We start from the raw sequence: 23,613 nt of genomic DNA on the forward strand, positions 1-23,613 counted from the left end.
ATTGTACTCTATGCTACTTTCTCCCCACCTCCACCCCCCCTCTCATTTATCTCTCCACTCTGCAGGCACCCTACCTCTATTCCTGATGAAGGGCTTTTGCCCAAAATGTCGATTTTCCTGCTCCTCGGATGCTGCCTGACCTGCTGTGCTTTTCCAGTGTCACTCTAACCAATACCATACTCCAGCAACTCCCTGCAGCAAGAAATGTTTGTGAAACTCACTCCTCACTTTTTCAGCAACAATTTTAAATTTGTCACTGAGCTTACAACAAAGTTTAATAGTCTTTACCTATTCACCCTTTCAAACAGCTGCTGAATTTAAATACAAAAATTTGATTAAATCTATTCTTCACTGGAATTAATTTCAGAATATTAATTCCCTCTTTATAACTGCTGCTTCATATCTTTGCTGTCATCTTGGTCAATCGATGTGGTGCATATTGTATAGTTTAAAATGCCTCAATGTGGAGCATTGACAAAGCATTAAGCTGAAGCTGGGTGTGAGTAAAAGATACAGTGGTGCTATTTTAAAGGTGAAAAGCAGAGTTCTTCCTCATGTCCTGACCAATAACTATCCCTCAACCAACACAGTATAAAAAAAATCCAGATTACCTTGTCATCACCTTCATGCTGTTGTGGAAGCATCTGTGCACAAATTGGCTACATTAGAACAAACGTCGTCATTGTCAGTAATCACTCACTAACGAGTATGGCTGTCCACCTCATAACCTCCAGTGTCGAATAATTACTACTCTTTAAAAGTACTTAATTGTCAGTGAAACACTTCGGGCCATCCTAAGATAATGGACTGTTCAGTCTAAATGCAAATCCTCATCTTGAACAGAGGCAGCATGAGCTAAGTATAGCAAATGGTGTCATGTTCAGTATTGTGGAAACAGTCATAAACCTAATACGGTTGAAAGCAAATATAGCCACACTTACATCAGACCACACAATGAATTAGTCTCGGTATGTCATTACCATTCCAATTCCAGTATAACAGCAGCTCATCTCTCAGTAACTGCTGTGTGTTTATTTCTGCAGACAGCTCAAGTAACTTTGCAATTCAGGGTTGAATGCCTAATTTGAAAGCTGATTTGGAAATATCATTGCGGTTCACACAATGGAACATTCATGGGCCTTTGTGCCGGTCATGGGGGTTAGGGGTTCAGGGATAATTCTGCAATCTGGGGCAGGCAATGCATATCTTGGAACATTAGCTGGGATTTTCCTTTAAATGCAGAACCACCTTTTGTCAGAATCCAGGAAGTAAAATAAAAATATCTGATGATCAACTAAGACACATTGGACTGAATAATTACATGATTATTAATAATCTTGCAGGAGTGGGCTGTGTAATTGAACCATTATTACACTAATTTGTTGGCTTACTCTTTAATTAAAATGCTCTAGTGAGGCAAGCTATTAGAATCACAATGATACATGCGCTATAAAGTAAAGATGAGTTATTCAGTAAACGCACAATCTAAGTATGGTACTGGACCAACTAGATCATTGTGTCCATGCTACCTCTCCAAAACAAAGTACGTAATGAAAACATTAAAAAAGGAGAGTGTAGTGCTTGTAATGAGGTCAGCCAGAGAATATGAGTTCCCTGATATGGGTCGTTAATCTGGTCCAATCAGGGAGCCCTGGCAGACAGATATAAACAGAAGTGTCACTGTTTTGATCACACAGCACTGAAAAAGAGAAAAAAATAAAAAAAAAATAAATATGAGATTTCCCTCCCTTTAAAAAGAAATAAACAGAAGTGTGAAAACTGAATAAAGAATTTGTGCACCTTGTGTCTCTCACTATGTCTCACACCTGCACACACACAACATGGGTGCTGGGGAAAAAAATAAACACTACCGCAGTTAGGCGGTAGTCTGGGGACTAAAAAAAAATAAACAGGAGTGTCAGACAACTTGTAAAAAAAATGAAAAAAGAATAAAAAACAAGACTGTCAGTCATCCTGCTTAAAAAAAAGAAAAAAAATTTTAAAAACAAAAAAAAAACAGAAGTGTGGAAACTGAATAAAGATTCATGCACCTTGTGTCTTTCACTGTGTCTCACACCTGCACACACACACATGGGTGCTGGGGAAAAAAATAAGCCCTACCGCAGTTAGGCGGTAGTGTGGGGGCTAAAAAAAACCCAGGAGTGTCAGGGCTTCTGCTAAAAAAAAAGAAAAGAAAAAGAAAAAATAAACAGAAGTGGCAGGAGCTCTGCTCACTGTAGGACCCAGCTCTGTTTTCGGTGATTCTGTGTCATGTACGATACACATGTAAATAAAGGGTCAATTTGTCGTGAGATACCAGCCTTCGTGGAGTTATTGCAAGGAGCGGGGTAATAATAGTTTACATTGCAAAATAATATGGCAACATTGCAGGACAACTATTAAGATCATAATGCTATCCAGAGTAGAAAAGAACTTTCTCCTGAATTCCCTTTTAGATTTCTTGGTGACTATCTTATCTGTATGGTCTTACCCCCAGGTGGCAACATTTTCTTCATTAACCAGTCTATCAAAACTTTTCCTGATTTTAAAGATGTCTGTTCAATCAGCCCTCAGCCTTCCTTTAGAAAGAGAAAAGAGATCCAGTCTCTTAGTCATACAGAGATTAAATTGTGCTGAAAGGAGAGACATCTTGCGGAAGCATTTCATTTCACATTTATCAGGAGAAACAAAATAATATCAACCTCCAAGTAATAATGATTTGGAGATGCCGGTGTTGGACTGGGGTTTACAAAGTTAAAAATCACACAACAGCAGGTTATAGTCCAACAGGTTTAATTGGATGTGATGAACCACCTGATGAAGGAGCGTCGCTCCGAAAGCTAGTGCTTCCAATTAAACCTGTTGGACTATAACCTGGTGCTGTGTGATTTTATCCAAGTAATAACTTAGTCGACAACTTGACTCTAATTGGCCCAGACATATTCCTTTAGGTTGCAGAACGTATATAAGTTCTAAGGAGCTGAAATGAGTCACTAATTATTTTAAGTTAAGACATTAGCACACTCAGGTTTAGTTAGCAGGTGCAGCCCGATTATGGAGTCAGATCTATCAGGACACAGTTGAGTTTGTGTTTTGTAAGTGCAATCTGGTTGAGTAAGGTCTTACTCTAGGAGAAAGTGAGGACTGCAGATGCTGGAGATCAGAGCTGAAAATATGTTGCTGGAAAAGCACAGCAGGTCAGGCAGCATCAAAGGAGCAGGAGAATCGACGTTTCGGGCATGAGCCCTTCCCGAAAAAGGCTCATGCCCGAAACGTCGATTTTCCTGCTCCTTGGATGCTGCCTGACCTGCTGTGCTTTTCCAGCAACACGTTTTCAGCTAAGGTCTCACTCTGCCCACTATGAATAATCAAAGGAACAGGCTCTTTGATTTGATCAACCATCTGTTGGGTCATATGACCCAACTGCCTAGTTATCGATATGATTCCATGATTGGCTTGCACTTGCTAAATAAGCTCAGGTGTGTTAATGGCTATAGCAACAGTCAATTTAAAATAATGAAGTTAGTATGAAGCTGAAGAAGGCAAATGGTAGTTTGGCCTTCACAGTGAAAAGACTTGAGTACAGGAGCAGTACTTGTTGCAATAAATAATATTTGTTTTTACTGTAACTTAACAAACCTGGTGTGAATTGCTTTTGTCCGAGTAGTGGTTAATCGGGCAAATTCTCAGTTAAGTCACAACACAACCCTGTACCATTTAGTATATGATGCAGAAATAAATCCGTATGTTACTAAAACAGTGGATTGTATTCCCCGTCAGCTCATATCCCTTATGTTACTGTTCTGGCACTTTTGTATTTTCATTTTAAGATTTCAAAGATGTTATATAGCATCTTTACAGTTGTGAGAAGCTTCACAGTGTTTCATTGGAGTGTAATCAGACAAAAGAAAATCCTGCAGGATAGCTGTGATGTGGTCTACACTTTGTCAAGTTTACAAGGTGAACACATGGCAGGGGCAGCACAGTGGCTCAGTGGTTAGTACAGCTGCCTCACAGCACCAGGGACCTGGGTTTGATTCCAGCCTCGGGCAACTGTCTGTGTGCAGTTTGCACCTTTTCCCCATGTCTGCATGTGTTTCCTCTGGGTGCTCTGGTTTCGTCCCACAGTCCAAAGATGTGCAGGTCAGGTGAATTGGCCATACTAAATTGCCAAGTCAGGGGTGAATATAGGGTAGGGGAATGGGTCTGGGTGGGTTACTCTTCAGAGGGTTGGTGTGGACTTGTTGGGTCGAAGGGCATGTCTCCATACTGGAGAGAATCTAATTGTGCAGAGCATTGGTTTCCATTCTGATCTCCTTACCTGAGTAAGAATGTTCTGACTATGAAAGGAGTGCAACAAAGGTTTACCAGAGTGATTCCAGGGATGAAAGCCGAAAATGTGTTGCTGGAAAAGCGCAGCAGGTCAGGTAGCATCCAAGGAGCAGGAGAATCGACGTTTCGGGCATGAGCCCTTCTTCAGGAAACTGATTCCAGGGATGACAGGAATGATGGATGAAGAGAGACTGGGTCAGTTGGGACAATATTCACTGGTGTTTAGAAGAATGAGTGTGGAATGAGAAACCTATAAAATTGTAACATGACTAGACTCGGTAAATTCAGGAATTATGTATTCCCTGTGAGTGGACAGTCCAGAACCAGGGGTCAAAGCCTAAAGGATACAGGATAGATCATTTAGGACTGAGAGGAGAAGAGTTTTTTTTTTAACCCAGAGAGTAGTATCCCATAGAATTCTCTGCCACAGAAAGTAGTTGAAGTGAAAACATTGCATGTTTTCAAGGAGTCAGATATAATTCTTAGAGCTAAAGGGATCAAAGAGTTTGGGGGAAAATCAGGAAGAGAGTACTGAGTTGAGTGAACAGCTATTATCATATGGAATGACAGAGCAGGTTTGAAGGCCAGTTGGCTTACTCCTGCTCCTATTTTCCACATTTTCATGTTTATATTGCACAGCATTAAACTTTATAAAAAGTTGCTGGATTGCATGGCAGACTATGTCTTTTGGACTAATGGCAAATCCAGTTACCAGAAAATACCACTCACATAGCCACTGCATCATAGCATTATGAAAGGACTTTTTAACCTGTTTGTTTAAATATTTTGTCTTTCCAGCATTTTATATGAACTTCCTACACTATGCATAATTCTGATAAGTATTCTTTGTATTCTTTGGATCTGCAGGGATTCTTTGGATCTTTGGATCCTTATAAGGATTTGCATACTCCTCCTAATGTGCTCGATTCCATGTTCATACTCTCTTTGGAGATGGAATAGTTCAACATTCTTCCTTTCTCAAATGTTAGTTGAGAAATTTGCTAATGTGTTCTGTTTACTACAAGTCTCCCTTCACTGATAAGTACACACCTTGAAATTTGCCTATTATAAGTTTGGCTTTATTAGCAATATTTAAAATAGGACCCTAGCTATGTGTTCACCTTGTAAATTTGACAAAGTGTAGCCCACATCACAGCTATCCTGTGGAATAAATTGTTTGTCTGATTACACTCCAATGAAACACTTTGAAGCTTTTCACAACTTTAAAGATGCTATATAAATGCAAATTTTGTTCTCAGTAAAAGAAACATGATTTTACGAAGAGAGCAACCATTTGAATGAAACATCTTTGAAATCTTAAATAAAAATACAAAAATACCAGAACAGTAATGTAAGGGCTATGAGCTGGCGGGGAACACAGTTCACTGTTTTATTAACATGCGGATATATTTCTGCATCATTTACTACACGGCACAGGGTTGCGTCGTGACTTAACTGAGAATTTGCCTGATTAACCACTGCTCTGGACAAAAGCAATTCATACCTGTTTTCTTAAGTTACAGTAAAAACAAATATTATTAATTGTAAGACGCTTAAATTTATCAAGAACAGTGAAGAAAAAAGATTTCTAATTTGTGTAACTTCAACAAGACCTCTTCAAAGCCATCACATATATGCACACTCAGTCAAAGAAGAGAAGCATATATAGTGTGGGTCAGAAAAGGACAATACACAGGATAAACAAAATTCTGAATGTCAAAAGTCCAGACCACAAAGTTAGTTTTCTCAGTGCTTTTAATTTTTCAATGATGATATTTTATTGTCTGTAGAGTGATGGTCATATTTTGTTTCAATCTCTACTCAGATAGGTTTAAGTCTTTTCTTGAATGAACTCTATCTTTAAAGCTTTTGTGATATGTCTGGAGAAGGAGAGCAAGGGAAAGATGGATGCTCTCACATCGCAGGCTCTGGTTGTTTCATCCACTCTGCTGCTTTTGGCATTTAACAGCTTTTTAATGCTCTGTGGCCCTTGTCAGTCAAAATTTCCTTATCTCAATGATTCTCAGTGCCATTCAGTCTCATATTCTATCTCATACTTCTTCCAAAAAGCAATATTTATTGCACAGCTGAACAATATGCAACACTTGACTTTTGAGTTGCAAAACTGTATTCCAGTTATTCCTGAAGAAGAGCTCATGCCCGAAACGTCGATTCTCCTGCTCCTTGGATGCTGCCTGACCTGCTGCGCTTTTCCAGCAACACATTTTCAGCTGTATTCCAGTTATATCAGTCAACTTCCATTTCTGCTTATATTCAAAAAAGTTTAAAAATATTTGACTTCTTTCGTGCCTCCACCCTTAATGGAAATAAAACATCATTTTTAAATGCATTTAATAACCTGGTAAACATAACACAAATACAATACAACACAACACAAAAATGCGTTATTCACCCTCACTCATTTCTTGTACAGAATTTAAACAAGTTCATTTAACTTACTTCACAAATTCTTAAACCATTTCAGTACAATCGCATTCTTAATAAAGCATCAGCTACTGTATTACCTTTTAAAGCAATGTGAATATTTTTTGCATGGAATGTTTGAATTGATAAGCTCCATTAGAACAATCTTGCATTTTGAGACTTAAATTTCCTTACAACAGCTAATGGATCATGGTCAGCATGCATTTCTTTGCAACCATGATAGATTTATTTCAAAATGTTGAAGAGTCAAGAATAATTCCAAAGTTTCTCTCCCACTGAAAATTGCTTCAACTGCTTAAGAGGAAGGCAATGGCCTAATGGTATTGTTGTTGAAATGTTAATCCAGAGACCCAGATAATGTTCTGGGGACTCAGGTTCAAATGCCACCACAGCAGATGGTGGAACTTGAATTCAATAAAAATTAGGAATTAAGGGACTAGATTAAGATGATTGTGAATCCATTGCTGATTGTTGTAAAAACCCATCTGGTTCACTAATGTTCTTTTAGGAAGAAAACTGCCATTCTTACCTGAGCTGGCCTACATGTGACTACAGACTCACGGCAATGTGGTTGACTCTTAACTGCCCTCTTGTCAATGAGGGATGGGTAATAAATGCTGACCAAGCCAGTGAATGAATAAAGAAAGATATTGGCTTAATTCCTTAATAGTGACTTCTGTATTATTCTGTAATAAGGCTGTATGTACCCGCACATCACTAACCCTATCACGAATATTAAGAGCAGCCAATAAGGGGTCATTTATTAGGTTTGCATTCTAAAATATTCTTGGCAGTTTGCTAACCATACCACTGTTTCCGGTTGCAGGTACCTTCCTCTGTAACCGGAAAAGATGCAAAACCTGCTGGCACACCACCTCCCTCACCTCCATCCAGGGCCCCAAACAGTCCTTCAAGGTGAGACAGAGGTTCACCTGCCTCTCCTCCAACCTATTTTACTGTATCCAGTGTTCCCGCTGTGGTCTTCTCTACATCGGTGAGACCAAACATAAACTTAGGGAACATTTCTCTGAGTATCACAGCCAGGCCCGCAGAGACTGACAGGACCTCCCAGTCACCATGACAATCCTTGGCCTCCTCCATTGCCACAATAAACCAAACCACATATTGGAGGAAGAACACCTCTTCTTTCATCTGGGCAATATACAGCCTGGTGACTCAACATTGAGTTCTCCAATTTCTGCAGCTCCCACCCCCCCACCCCCACCCGCAGTCCCGAAGAAGGGTTACACTCGAAACGTTGACTTCTCCACCTCCTGATGCTGCCTGGCTTGCTGTGATCCCCCAGCCTCCTGCTTGTCCACCTTGGATTCCAACATCTGCAGTTTTCTTTTGTCATTAACTAAGTCACCTTTATCTGTTTTGGTAAACAGATCTATTAAAGGGACAAATTTCCAATGCAACACACATTTACCCAAAAATATTATGGATTCCTGATTGTTTATTAAAAATGAGACCCTTCATTTTTTGCTGCACTTGGCAACACTCACTCTTGCCTTACTATATGTCCTCGGAGGAGAAAGTGAGGACTGTAGATGCTGGAGATCAGAGCTGAAAATGTGTTGCTGGAAAAGTGCAGCAGGTCAGGCAGCATCCAAGGAACAGGAGAATCGACGTTTCGGGCATGAGCCCTTCTTCAGGAATTACTATATGTCCTCGCTTAGTTGCACTTGGCTTTGGCAAATGCTGTCGGTGAGATTAATCACTCAGCTGGCTAACTGCGATTGCTTTGCAAATTCTTCCAGGTGTTGCTGTGTATTACAGCATTAGCTAAATGAACAGCAAAGTTTGGCACCTTGGGCATAACTTGATTCATGTGTTTTTGAAAGGCAGCCAGGGCATTTTTAAAGTCAAATGGCATCACTTGGCATGGATTTAATCCGTTTGGTGTAACAAAGGCTGATAACTCTTTAGCTTTTGATGTTGTTGATACCTGCAAGTCAATAGAATGATAGAAATCTCTATTGTAGGTTGTCAAGTGTAGGAGGGTTTATCACTTTCCTTGTGGAAAGGAGGCAAATGTTGCCTTTTAATTTGGGAAGCTAAAAAGAATAAGAAAATTTACCTTAACATCAGAAACTCTCATTCTTGTTCAGCCTGTAGATATTGCAATCTTCTTGGTGCAAGTACTGGAAGAAATTCTAAAAAAGCGATTCAGCAGCGATATCCATTGAGTATTTCATCAATAATAAATCACTCTGGGATAATGTAGACTCAACAAAATCCGTGAATGATCAATATTTCAGTCTGAAAGCACATGCTGGAGAAAAGAGAAATTTTCAGACTGAAATGAGTGGATAGCAGCAGCCAGCCGTCTGATTTTTGTTTTACCAAGAGAGGAGCAAGTTCCAGAAACTGCTGGACATGTTAGAAAACAGATTCTTGCAACTTTAATATGCAATGATAAAACGTAGGAATATAAGATGTTGCTAGTTTGTATTTTGTTGCTTGTTTACGATTATATGAACTCATTTAAAAAGAAAAAAAAAGGCAATCTTTTATTATCTAATGATGTCTGAAGAGCTGTCTGAGACCTACTGGATCAAGGCAACATGTGATAGATATATTAATTAAGGGTTAATTAGGTGAGAGTTTGTTATATAAATATTTGGAGGCAGTAATCAGTAGGCATTAACTTTTAAGAAGAACAGTTCATTTAAATAAAGTTCTCACAAGGAGTGTGGACCAGGACTCTGTTTAAAGACAGCTATCTTCTAGTGTACAATTGACCCTTTCATATTCAAGGAAAAGTGAGGTCTGCAGATGCTGGAGATCAGAGCTGGAAATGTGTTGCTGGAAAAGCGCAGCAGGTCAGGCAGCATCCAGGTTCCCCCATTCCTGAAGAAGGGCTTATGCCCGAAACGTCGATTCTCCTGTTCCCTGGATGCTGCCTGACCTGCTGCGCTTTTCCAGCAACACATTTCCAGCTCACCTTTCATATTCAATACAGATTTGCCCAACGTTCTCTATCAAATTCCTAAACTTTTACCTGCATGCTTCAGAAACTAATTCAGGATAAAGTTTTGTTTTAACAGTATCATAACTCTTAGGAATCTTCTCTGGCAGTGATTTATTTGTTTTGCAATATTCTCAAGAATGCCTTTGGATTCTATTTATAACTTTGGTAGGACTGAATAGAATTCAACATTTCCTTCTGAACATGAGATGATGACTGCGTATAGTTCTGGTCACCACACTACCAGAAGGATGTGGATGCTTTGGAGAGGTTTACCAGGATGTTGCCTGGTATGGAGGATTTTAGCTATGAAGAAACGTTGGATGGACTGGGTTTGTTTTCATTGGAATGCAGTGGGTTTGGGGGTGGGGGGAGGAGAGGTGACCTGATAGAAGTTTATAAAATTGTGAATGGCATGGGTAGAGTGGAAAGTATGAGGCTTTTTCCCAGGGTGGAGCCGTCAATTACTAGTGGACACAGCTTTAAGGTAGGAGGAGGAGGGGAGGATGCTTTAAAGAGACGTGTGAGTCATGTTTTTCACAGAAAGGGTGCTGGAACATAGAGAACATACAAAAGTACAGCATAGAACAGGCCCTTTGGCCCACAATGTTGTGCCGAGATTTAATCCTAATTTAAAATATAGTAACAACCTACGCACCCCTCAACTCATTGCTATCCATGTGCATGTCCAGCAGTCGCTTAAATGTCCCCAGTGACCCTCTCCAAAGCCTTTGTATCTTTCCTATAGTAGGGCAACCAGAACTGGACACAATATTCCAAGTGTGGCCTCACCAGGGACTTGTAGAGCTGCAGCAAAACCTCACGGCTCTTAAACTCGATTCCCCTGTTAATGAAAGCCAATACACCATATGCTTTCTCTATCCAACTCTATCTAGTTGGGTGGCAACATTGAGGGATCTATGTACTTGCACACCCAGATCCCTCTGTTCCTCCACACTGCCAAGAATCCTATTTTTAATCCTATATTCAACATTAAACTCGATTCCCCTGTTAATGAAAGCCAATACACCATATGCTTTCTCTATCCAACTCTATCTAGTTGGGTGGCAACATTGAGGGATCTATGTACTTGCAGATCCCTCTGTTCCTCCACACTGCCAAGAATCCTATCTTTAATCCTATATTCAACATTCGAGTTCAACCTTCCAAAATGCATCACTTCGCATTTATCCAGGTTGAACTCCACTGCCGTTTCTCAGCCCAGCTCTGCATCTTATCTATGTCGCGCTGCAGTCTCTATACTATTGACGACACCTCCAACCTTTGTGTCATCTGCAAATTTACTATCCCACCCCTCAACCTCCTCATCCAAGTCATTTATAAAAACTACAATGAGCAGAGGCCCAAGAACAGAGCCCTGTGGGACGCCACTCAACACTGACCTCCAGGCAGAATACTTTCCATCTATAACCACTCTCTGCCTTCTGTCAGCCAGCCAATTCTGAATCCAGAGAGCCAAATCTCCCTGTATCCCATACTTCCTGACTTTATGAATGAGCCTACCATGGGGAACCTTTTTCAAATGCCTTGCTGAAGTCCATATACACCACATCCACTGCTTGACCATCGTTGACCTGTCTTGACACTTCCTCAAATAACTCAATAAGATTTGTGAGGCATGACCTGCCCCTTACAGAATTCTTTCCAAAGCTTTGCTGACCACAGGCGTAAAACTGACTGGTCTGTAATTGCCAGGGATTTCCCTATTACCCTTCTTGAAAAGAGGAACAACATTTGTCTCCTTCCAATCCTCCGGTACGACTCCCGTGGAGAGTGAGGAGGCAAATATCCTCGCCAGCGGCTTAGTAACCTCCTTTCTCGCTTCCCGGAGCAGTCTGGGATAAACCTGGTCTTCCAAAAGGTTTTCCAAAATTTCCAGCACATCAACTTCATCAATCTTGATCTGGTCAAGACTGTATCCCAGCTCCTCTAAGTTTTCATTTACAACAAGGTCCCTTTCCTTGGTGAAAACCAAAGCAAAAAACTCATTCAGGGCTTCCCCTATCTGCTCAGACTCCACACACAAGTTCCCTCCGCTATCCCTGATTGGCCCTACCTTCTCCCTGGTAATTCTCTTATTCATCACATATGAGTAAAACGCCTTTGGGTTCTCCCTAATCCTTCTTGACAAGTCTTTTTTGTACCCCTTCCTGGCTCTCCTCAGTCCAATTCTGAGCTCCTTTCTAGTAAGCCTGTAATCCTCTAAAGCTGTGCTAGATCCTTGCTTCCTCCACCTTACATAAGGCCTTCTTCCTTTTGATGAGAAGTTCCTCTGTTCTCGTCATCCAAGGTTCCTTAATCTTACCCCTTGGCTCATTGCCGAGGACCAAACCCAAAATGGCCTCTCCCCTCCTCAGACTGTCTACATACTGAGTAAGAAAACCCTCCTGAACGCACCTGATAAAAGCGGCTCCATCCAAACCATCTGCACTTAGGAGGTTCCAGTCGATATTTGGAAAGTTGAAATCACCCATAACAACCCTGCTACTTTTGCATTTTTCCAGAATCTGCTCGCCTATGAGATCTTCAATCTCCCTACTGCTTTTAGGTGATCTGTAGAAAACCCTCAATGTGGTGGCTGTTCCCTTGCTGTTCCTAACTTCCACCCATACTGACTCAGTAGACAAACCTTCCTCAACAACCTTCGTTTCTGTAGCTGTGATGCACTCTCTGATTAGCAATGCTACACCCCCTCTTCTTTTTCCACCCTCCCTGTTATTTTTAAACATTCTAAACTCTAGAACATTAAGCAGCCATTCCTGCCCCTGTGAAACCCATGTCTCTGTTATGGCCACAGCATCGTAGCCCCAAGTACTGATCCATGCTCTAAGTTTGTCACTCTTATTTTGACACTCCTTGCATTAAAGCAGAGACATTTTAACCAATCCCTTTGTTTCATTGTGTGAGAAAGCTTCCTGATAGATTCAATATATCAGAGCTCACCCACTTAAAAACTTCCCAGAATTCCTTCACTCCTCCCTCGCACCTCTCGCCAAATGGAGGCCCCGACCCTCCTGAGGTAAGTCTTTTAAACGGTTAGACTCACCGTCCCAGAATTCCGTCGCTTCTCCCTCGCACCTGAGTGCCTGGAACTGCTAGAAGGGATGGTGGAGACAAAAAAAACTGTGGATGCTGGATTCGAAGGTAGACAAGCAGGAGGCTGGAAGAGCACAGCAAGCCAGGCAGCATCAGGAGGTGGAGAAGTCAACAGTTAGGGATTACACCCGAAATGTTGACATCCCCAGCTTCTGATGCTGGCTGGTTTGCTGTGTTCTTCCAGCCTCCTGCTTGTCTACAAAGGGCATGGTGGAAGCAGACACAATAGCAGCAGACAAGAAACACATGGATGAATACATGAATGAGAAGGGAATAGAGGGATACAGATCCTGTAAGTGAAGACAGTTTTAGCATGGAAGGGCAAAATGTATTAGCACAGGCTTGGGAGGGCTTGTTTCTGTGCTGTATTCTTCTTTGTTTTTTTTCTTAGCCAGGATTTTCCTCATCAGGGAAATCTGCAGCATCTGACATCTGATTTTTAACTGCATCATTTTAAGCCAGTGTTCCCCATCCTCTGTAATAAAGAATTGCAGACGCTGAAGATCTGAACAAAAACAGAAATTGTTGGAGAACCTCAGCAGTCCTGAAAAAGGATTCAAAGTTCTCTGCTTCCCCTCTATAGATGCTGCTAGACTTGCTACGTTTCTCCAGCAATTTCTGTTTTTGTTCTCTATCTCTGACTGTTTTGCCCTTTTTTATTCCTTTATTGCTCCCAAATCTTTAGATTTTCAGCCTCTTAATTGCTTTTTGCTCATCTCTCTCTGAAATTCAGCTTCAAGTTCAAGTGTTTTTAAGTTTCAGTTGCTTTTATGTTTTAGTTCTATATCATGGTAAAGCTACTATGACTGTGATTGAATCCTTGCTGACTGAAATGACTCCCCATTCTGTGAAACATTCTGTATTGCCACCAATCCCAGATGCGTTGCCAATAGGCTGTGCCTTGGCTGTGGCAGGAAATTTGACCTCTATCTTCCAATTCCACCAATGTAGCTGTTGTCAGATCTTGTAGATCCCTAACATATAATTCTTCTAACTGCAGAATAGTTTTAGCTGTCTCCAATACCACCTTATTTTAATATGAAAATTGCTATTTGTTCTTTTCCCCAATAACCTTTACATAAACTTCACATGCAACCTCATACATAGATCATAGATCAGCACAACACAGTACAGGCTCTTCAGCCCTCGATGATGTGCCACCCTTATATCCTACTCTAAGATCAAACTAACCCACATACCCTTCATTATACAATCATCCATGTGCCTATCCAAAAGTTGCTTATATGTCCCTAGTGTATCTGACTCAACTACCACTGCTGACAGTGCATTCCATGCACTCACCACTCTCTGTGTAAAGAACCTACCTCTGACATCCCCCTGAACCTTCCTCCAATCACCATAAAATTATGCTCCCTCGTGATAGCCATTTCCAAGACCCAAAGCTTTAAGAGGTGTATTTTGTCCTGGCTTCTTTTAAGAGAGAGATTGAACGAGAGGCATCAAGCAGTCTGTGGTAACGTAAACAACTTGGGAGGGCTTGGGGTTTCTTTAATGTTAGAACAATGGAAACAGCCTGGATGGGCATGGTCAGCTCTCATACCAGGATTTCTAGTTTTATTCTGAGCCTTTACGTTCAGCAGAAGCAGCTGGAGCTTTGAAGAAGTGGAAGCTAACTTTTCCCTCTCTTAGTTACAGCTAGACGCTGGGGTTTCTCTTTGTTGCTGGGTTGCCTGAGAGACAAATCTATGTCCTTAATTTGCCTTTTTCCCAAGGATTGTGTTTATGGGATGTCCCTATGTTGGTACACTTAATTAGTAATAGTTACTGTATCTATTATTCTGTTAAGATTAGATTACATTACAACAAGTCCACACCGACGCACCGAAGCGCAACCCACCCATACCCCTACATTTACCCCTTACCTAACACTATGGGCAATTTAGCATGGCCAATTCACCTGACCTGCACATCTTTGGACTGTGGGAGGAAACCGGAGCACCCGGAGGAAACCCACACAGACACGGGGAGAACATGCAAACTCCACACAGTCAGTCGCTTGAGGCGGGAATTGAACCCGGGTCTCAGGCGCTGTGAGGCAGCAGTGCTAACCACTGTGCCACTGTGCCGCCCACGAGTTTTCCAGTAGAGTTGTTATTCTAGGTTCTTCTTTCTTTTGTTGTATTTTAACTATAGTGTTTAAATAAATTGTGTTTTGTTGAATGTTAAGTAGTTTGATGAATTAAATTGCATCTGGAACACAACATGTTACATTTGCCTTTAAAATAAGAAAAGTTAGTGTCGAGGTTACTGTCTTAAAATATTTTGAGGGGATCCGAACTAGTCCATAACAAAACTTGTAAAAACACATTCATAATTATTTAAATATTAGCTCAATGGTACATAATTGTCAATTCTTTTGGGATTAAGAATATTGACATAAACATATAATGACATTGAATCTGCAGAACAGAAATAGGCCATTTAGTCCACCTGACCTATGTCAATGCTTCTGCTCCAATTGATCCTTCTCCCACCACTCTTCATCAAAGCTCATTAACTTGTTGCAGGTATATAGGATAGTGAAGAAGGCATTTGGTATGCTTTCCTTAATTGGTCAGAGCATTGAGTACAGGAGTTGGGAGGTCATGTTGTGGGCTATACAGGACATTGTTGGACCACTGTTGGAATATTGCATGCAATTCTGGTCTCCCTCCTATAGGAAAGATGTTGTGAAACTTTAAAGAGTTCAGAAAAGATTTACAAGCATGTTGCCAGGGTTGGAGAATTTGAGCTATAGGGAGAGGTTGAATAGGCTAAGGCTGTTTTCCTTGGAATGTCGGAGGCTGAGGGGTGACCTTATAATCATGAGGGGCATGGATATGATAAACAGACAGTCTTTTCCCTGGGGTGGAGGAGTCCAGAACTAGAGGGCATAGGTTTAGGGTGAGAGGGGAAAAATATAAAAGAGACGCAAGGGGCAAACGTTTCATGCAGAGGGTGGTACGTGTATGGAATGAGCTGCCAGAGGAAGTGGTGGAGATTAGTACAATTTCAACATTTAACAGGCATCTAGATAGGTATATGAATAGGAAGGGTTTGGAAGGATATGGGCCAGGTGCTGGCAGGTGGGACTATATTGGGTTGGGATATCTGGTCGGCATGGACGAGTTGAACCAAAGGGTCTGTTTCCATGCTGTATATGTCTATGACTCTATAATTCTATAAGTTATTCAGCTTCTATGGCCTTCTCCCTTATATGTTAAATCAGCTTCCCCTTAAATGCATCTATGTTATTCACCTCAACTATTCCCTGTGATTTTGTGTTTTACATTCAAACCAGACTGCGTAAAGATGTTTCTTCAGGTTTTCCCACTGGGTTATCTTTATAACATTTAATGTTGGAATCTGCACAATTAAGTGGAAACATCCTCTTTGTGTCCTCGTTACTAAAACCCCTGGTAATTTTAAATACCTTTGAAATCACAAGCTTTCAGAGCACTGTTTCTCTGTCAGGTGAAGTGACGAAGGAACAGTGCTCCGAAAGCTTGTGATTTCAAATAAACCTGTTGAACTATAACCTTGTGACTTCTGACTTTGCCCACGCAGTCCAACGCAGGCACCTCCATATCTTAAATATCTTTGTTTAGTTCTCCCCTCAGTCCTCTCTGAAGATCCACAATCTGCTCAGACTTTCAGATGTAGAGTAAATCTTGAGTTTAACACTCGTACAGCTCTTCCCTTGAAACTGACAAGTTCAACAGTGTGTGCTGTTTTTTTCTCTCTCAAAGATTGAGGTCTGTGGTTTTCTGTTGAACTCTATATGTCCTTCTCTGAGACGTAAAAATATGCCCCAATCCCAGAGGCTGTGAGCAAAATACAGAATGAGGTGCACTGGGTTTCTTTTGAAAGGAAACAGCACAAAGAGGGGGTATATTTATAAAAAAGCCAATTGCATCAGCTGTGCTTTGTTAGTTGGGTTACTTTTCCCCCAGAGCATTGTCAATATTTTCAGTGCATTAGTGCTTTGTTTCCTATATACTCAAATAAGCACAAAATAAGATTTTAAAAAGATACTGTCATGCTACAGTATTACATAGACGCTAAAAATTTTGCAAGGATCCTATTATTTGGTGCTGAAATAAAAGTGGTCTAATGACTACTTGCACATTTGCACAATTGTATACCAGGAAACTTAAAGGCAGATGCTGATGTAGGTAAGTGATGATCGAACTTGTTCATGGGGCATGAAGTACAGGTACAGTCAAGCTTCAAAGACCATGTACAGTTGGTCCTGAAAACAAAAAGTGCTGGAGATCACAGCAGGTCAGGCAACATGCATGGAGAGAAAGGAAGCTAACATTTCAAGTCGAGGTGGCTGCTCTGATAAAGAGTCATCTAGACTCGAAATGTTAGCTTGCTGTCTTTCCATGAATGCTACCTGACCTGCTGTGATCTCCAGTACGTTTTGTTTTCAGCACAGGTTCCAGGCTGTGCAGTAACTCGCTGCTACATTGTGTACAGTTAGTCCTTGGGTTGCAAACAGATTCTGTTCTTGAGTGAGTTTGCAGGTTAATTTGTACGCAAGTCGGAACACAATGCGGGGCATTGTAAAAGCCATTTGTAAGAACAAAAAAAGTTTGTATGCCAGATCTTTCACCTTAATTTTGATACACTCCTGTACGGGACCGCCTTTGTAAGGACAAGCATTCATAAGTTATACGTTTGTAAATTGGGTATCGCCTGTACATCCATTTTCCTGATAGTCTCCTCTATCTCATATCAAGGATACAGATTTAAAGGGTTAATAAAGCTAACAAAGCTATTTGGGGCGGTAATGTGGCTCAGTGGTTAGCACTGCTGCCTCACAGCGCCAGGATCCCAGGTTCGATTCCGGCCTCGGGTGACTGTCTGTGTGGAGTTTGTACATTCTCCCCGTGTCTGCATGGGTTCCTCCGGGTGCTCCAGTTTCCTCCCACAGTCCAAAGATGAGCAGGTCAGGTGAATTGGCCATGCTAAATTGCCCATAGTGTTAGGTGCATTGGTTAGAGGGAAATGGGTCTGGGTGGGTTACTGTTCGGAGGGTCAGTGTGGACTGGTTGGGCTGAAGTGCCTGTTTCCACACTGTAGGGAATCTAATCTAAAAAAAACCAAGAGCTCATTGTTCATAAAATTCAAACAGAACATGCCACACTTAGGAGATATCAGCAGAAATTCAGCTCAATGGCCTGTTTTTCGAGAGATGCACATTGAATAGAATTATAAAACCTCTTTCACAGGAAAAGGAAAGTATTAGGCCAGTATTTATTTATTGCCCATCCATAATTTCCTAGTGGGTGGGTAAGAGTCAATCACATTGCTGTGGGTCTGGAGTCATGTGCAGTATTGTCAGTAAGGATAGCAGGTTCCCTTCCTAAAGAGCATTAATGGACCAGATGAGTTTATTCCTGACAATCGCTTCATAGTCATCATTAGACACTTAATTCCAGATTATTTTAATTGAATTCAAATTCCACCATCTGCTGAGACATGATTTGAACTCAGATTCCCTGAACATTTCTGGGTCTCTGGATTAACAACCCAACGATAACACCACTAGGCCATCATCTCCATCAATAGCTCCATGGGTGGTTGGTTTTATAATACTGCGGAAATTTGCTCTGTCAGAATATCATCCGGACACTGCAAGTGAATGTTTACCTCCATTTCATTACCTCTCTGCAGTTCCTAATGAACTGACTGTCCTGAAGATGGTCAGGAACGTCCAAATAGTGATTCATGCTGGATTCTGCATGCTCTATTCAAAGGCCCTTTCCCAATGCCAGTGCTTCACATTGAAAAACGATTAAAATGGAACTGGATATTTGGCAGAGAGAAAGAATTATCTTGAAATTTAATTGAATCCCTACAGTGGGGAAGCAGGTCATTCAGCCCTTCAAGTCCACATCAACCCTCTGAAGAGCATCTCACCCACACCCCTACCCTTGAAACACTGCATTTTCCATGACTAATCTAACTATGCTGTACATCCCTGGACACTATGTGCAATTTAGCATGGTCAATCCACCTAGCCTACACAGCTTTGGACTGTGGGAGGAACCTGGAACACCCGGCTGAAACCCACACAGATACAGAGTGAATGTGCAAACTTGACACAGTCACCTGAGGGTGGAACCAAACCCAGGTCCCTGATACTGTAAAGCAGCAGTGCTAACCACTGAGCCATGTGCCACCCACAGTGCCACTCCCTGTCAGTGTTCCATTAGGTTTCAATCTGACAGGCTGAATATGACACCTTTCACAATCTCAGGAAATACCTTAAATAATGTGACAATTAAGTATTTTTACAGTGTTATCACATTGCTGTGTAAGAAAAACAGCAACCAATTTGCACACAGTAAGCTCCAACCATCAGAAATAAGACAATTGACCAAATAATCTCTTTTAATGCAGCTATTTTGAGGATAAATATTGGCCAGGACTTTGGAAGAACTCCTCAGCTTTTCTTTGTATAGTGCCATGGAATTCTTTACTTACACTTGACAAAGCAGTCAGAGTCATGGTTTTAATATCTCAAATGAAAGACAGCACATAAGATAGTGTAGGGCTCCTGCACTACTGCTCTGTAGTGCCAACCTTGCATTATGTACTCAGGTATCTCTCAATTCCTAAAGCTGTGGGGTACAAAAGTGCGAAGTTGTCGACATGTACATCACATTTCAATTTTCATTTGAATGATGAAATTAAGTTTGTGACAATTTAAATGTCTGAAGTTCCAGGCATCAAAGAGGACTCATATTCTAATTGATGTCTTTACAGTAATATTGGCTTAGGAATATGATACATTTTCATTTATAAGCTGTTTTAACATGGGAGATCTGGCTACAGCATCATTTTTTGTACATAATTAATCTGAGTAGAATAACTGACTGGAGTTTCATTTCAGATAACAAAGGCTGATTAATGAGCTCCTCTGACACTATGGGTGTTATGTATCGGGGAAAATTGAAATCACTTGGCAGTGCATGTGTTAGGTTTCTTAGCTGAAGGAAGCCTGCTTATTCCTGAGCTACAAACAAGACATGCTTAATGAGAAATGCCACTTCTCCCTTGAGCTTGCTTCCCATTAAATGCCTGGTTCCAGTTTTCACCTGCATGCTGAAGTACTTAAAGGAAAAGAGATCACACTTGTACAGATACAATTCAACAAGACCAACTATAACCTTTCCTAAACTTGCAGTCTTCAGGCTGCACCAAGCCCTCTAGAATCGTGTCTGTCTGGTAGTCCGTAGTATCACAGAATCTTACTGTATGAAAGAGGACCTACAGCCCGTCGAGTAACATAATACTATCCACACTCGCCCCACTTTCCCACACAGGGTCCATAGATTTGAACATTATCCCAAGTGTTCAGTTGTAAATGAATGAAATAATTGTTATTTTAGGACTCAATAATTTCACAAGTTGACGACTGACAGTTTATTGCTTTGCCATCGGACTAAAATTATGAAATGCCAGGGAATCGTAAAGTTTATAATTGTGTGCTATTATGCTTCATTATTTACCAATGTTGAATGATTTGTAATGTATTGTGAATTGATTATTTGTTACAGTATATCCCAAAAGGTACAATCAACTGTAAGCAATGATCTCTGTTCTTTTTAATAGGATGGTTAAAGGGACACTGCTACTTATCATATGTGTGATAACCCTTTGGGGAAAATTGCTATCAGCTGCAAACCATCATAAAGGTATGGATTATTTCATACTGTCAACTTTTCTATGTTTCAATTGTATCAAAGTCAATTGCCTGATCCCACAGAACTCCAAGTTCACAAATAGATAACAAATAGAAAAATAAATGGCACAATTTATTTTAATAATGCTGAAATTTGCTATGAAATTAAGAATCTCTTCAAGTGCCAAATAAAATCTTGATGGTATTGACCAAAATTAATTCACTTAAATCAACCTAATTAGTTTATTTTCCCTCCATCAGCTTCAGTCTAGGTGTTGCGAATCTCGAGCTAGTAAACAAACTATAAATATGTTAACTTAAACTCTGCTGGTTGTATTGCAAGTTTATATTTTGAATGGCACTTATGGTTGCTAGATTTTTTAAAAATGTTCATTCACAGGATGTGGGAATTGCTGGCTCGTCCTGCATTTATTTCCCATTTCTCAGTTGAGAAATTGGTGGTGAACTGCCTTCTTGATCTGTTGCTGTCTATGTGTGTAATCAGTGCCGAGTAACTGTGTCCTTCATCCAGCTTGGTCAATAGTGATGTTGATCCACTCTTTTGGTGAAGAAGATTGTAGGTCCCAACCAGAGTATATTCTGTACCCTGAACATACAGTGCATCTTCTAAGTGGTGTTCAACGTGGAGAAGAACTGTATTATCTGCTGAGGAAGAGTGGTGGGTTGTATTTAACAGGAAACTTCCTTACCCATGTTTCCCCTGATGCCAGGGGGTTCAGAGTCAATGTTGAGGACAGTTCTAGGACAGTTCATTCCCAACTGTGTATCACCGTGCTGACACGTTTGGTCGATGGGAGATTGTAATAGTGTTGTCTGGGACTATGTATAATGTATGTTTCCCTGAGAATAGCTATGTCAGGCCATTGTTTAACTAGCCTGGGGGTCAGCCCTATCAGTTCTGGAATTCGTCTGCAGACGTTAGTAAGGAGGTTTGGCAGAGCTGTGCCTGCCGTTGCCATTTCTGGAGCCTTACCCAGTCCTGGGTGATCCATCAGGCTTTTCTGTGGCTGTAGATACAACTGAGTGGCTTGCTAGGTCATTTTGGAAAGCATTTCAGAGTCAACCACATCGCTGTGCAAATACAGAGAATGATAGACAAACTCAGCAGGTCTGGCAACATCTGTGGAGAAAGAAACCGAGTTAGCAGTTCAAGTCCAGTATGATGTCTACTTTCGATTCTTCAGTTGCTGTGCACCTGGAGTCTCAGGTAGACCAGACCAGGTGAAGGTGAGGGATCAGGTTATAGAGGTGTTGGGTAGGAGCTTGGCACCCATCATTCAATGTTAATGTAAGACCTAGTAGAAAATATTATCACTAGCCCCATGCTCCCTGTAGGGAAAGGCCATTTGGATTGGGGCTTTCTAGTGCATGCCAACCAGCCCATATATTTTCACCCCTTCAGTGTAAGGGACTGACCATTATAAGGCTGTTGAGCAAATCAACTAGATCCTGAACTCAAAACTCCAACCATCAGGACTTTGTTGTTTACATTTTTGGATTAATAAAATATTGAAAAATGCAGTACTGATTTGCCAAGAAACACCCAGTTAGAAAATCTGTTTTCAGCAACTCTGTTGAAGATCAGAAAATGGCTCAAAGATGAAAAGTATCATCAATGATTGAAACAGAGCTCAGTTCTAAGAATTTGTGAATTTTCTTTGTTTGATGTCATTTACTGCTTTCAGAAAGTAGTCAGGATCCCAGTTTGAGACTGTAAAGCCTAATTTTAATAATTGTAGCAGTGGGGCAGTTCACACATTGTGAATTGGTTACAACTGCTGCCATTCAATGCATCTCCAACCTGATTTAGTGCCAATTAGGCATTTACTGGGTGAGAGTTGAGAGTCCCGGGTACCTTCAGAACAGACATCGGGTCTCCAAACAGACATTGGTATCTCAAATAGGGCAGCACTTCCCCAGGGCCAGAACCATTTTCACTTTAATTTCAAACTCAACAGTTTCTTTTTGTCTCCAAGAATACATGGAGTCAAGGTGAGTGAATAGACTTAGGGTGCAGGTCAAACATGATCTAAGTTGGGGAGGTAGTGACCTAGTGGTATTGGCACTGGACTGTTAATCCAGAGTCCCAGGTAATATTCTGGGGATGTCAGTTTGAATTCTGCCACAGCAGATGGTGGAATTTGAGTTCAATAAAAATCTGGAATTAAAAGTCTAACGATAACCATGAAGCCACTGTCGATTGTTGGGAAAAGCCCTCTGGTTCACTGATGTCCTTTAGGGAAGGAAACTGCCTTCCTTATCTGTTCTGGCCTATATGTGACTCCAGACCACAGCAATGTGGTTGACTCTAAAAATTCCTCTGGGAGCGACAGTGAATACAAGGCTAGCCAGCGATGGCCTCATCTTATGAATGAATAAAAGAAAACGGAATGGTGGAACAGTCTTGAAGGGCTGAATGGCCTAAGCTGAGGTATAATAATATTATAGGTTGACTAATTTTTATGCTTTGAAAGGAAGTCTTGAATTTGTGACAATGAATGTTAACTACACAATACTGCATCTGCAGTGCATATCTTCTGCCTTTCTTTCAAGTATCTACAAAGTAACACTTTAAAAGAATTTGTAAGAAGGTGTTGATGATGTGCTTGGGCAATGTTTATGACAGACACGTCGGCTAAAGAGGAATTCTGATTCGGTTCACGTGATGTCGCTGTTTGATGGGAACACCCACAGGGGGTGCTGTTGTTAGCTTTATTCCTGTTCAGCAGAGAACTCTTGAACAAACCTCATCAGAAGATGCCAGGCCCAAAGGAAAGTTTAACCCATGACTAACCCCAGATCCTATATGAAATAATTATAAAGAAGCTCTTATGTTTGAATAAACCAACAATTGAAAAATCAAGAGAACATAAACATAGCTGGATGTAAGATTGCTTGCGGAGCTGGAAGGTTTGTTTTCAGTTCAACGAGCAAACTTACATCTAGAACCTCAACCTGAGCTACAAATCTTCTCCAAACTCGATAAACATAGCTATTGGATCTCATCAGGTCTTGTAACCTTCTCACG

The 23,613-nt window shown here is 40.9% G+C and overlaps 1 protein-coding gene across 1 annotated transcript in view; it reads left to right on the forward strand.

Annotated features, from left to right (window-relative positions):
- LOC122559859 (chemokine-like protein TAFA-2) overlaps positions 1-23,613 on the forward strand; it is a 286,549-nt gene that overhangs the window by 109,541 nt on the left and 153,395 nt on the right. Inside the window, exon 3 of the mRNA XM_043709983.1 lies at positions 20,495-20,577. Within this exon, the coding sequence (XP_043565918.1) occupies positions 20,496-20,577 (82 nt within the window). The 5' untranslated portion in view covers position 20,495. The remainder of the gene's footprint in view (positions 1-20,494; positions 20,578-23,613) is intronic.

Source organism: Chiloscyllium plagiosum, chromosome 19, assembly GCF_004010195.1.
Source record: "Chiloscyllium plagiosum isolate BGI_BamShark_2017 chromosome 19, ASM401019v2, whole genome shotgun sequence".
NCBI classification, from domain to species: domain Eukaryota; kingdom Metazoa; phylum Chordata; class Chondrichthyes; order Orectolobiformes; family Hemiscylliidae; genus Chiloscyllium; species Chiloscyllium plagiosum.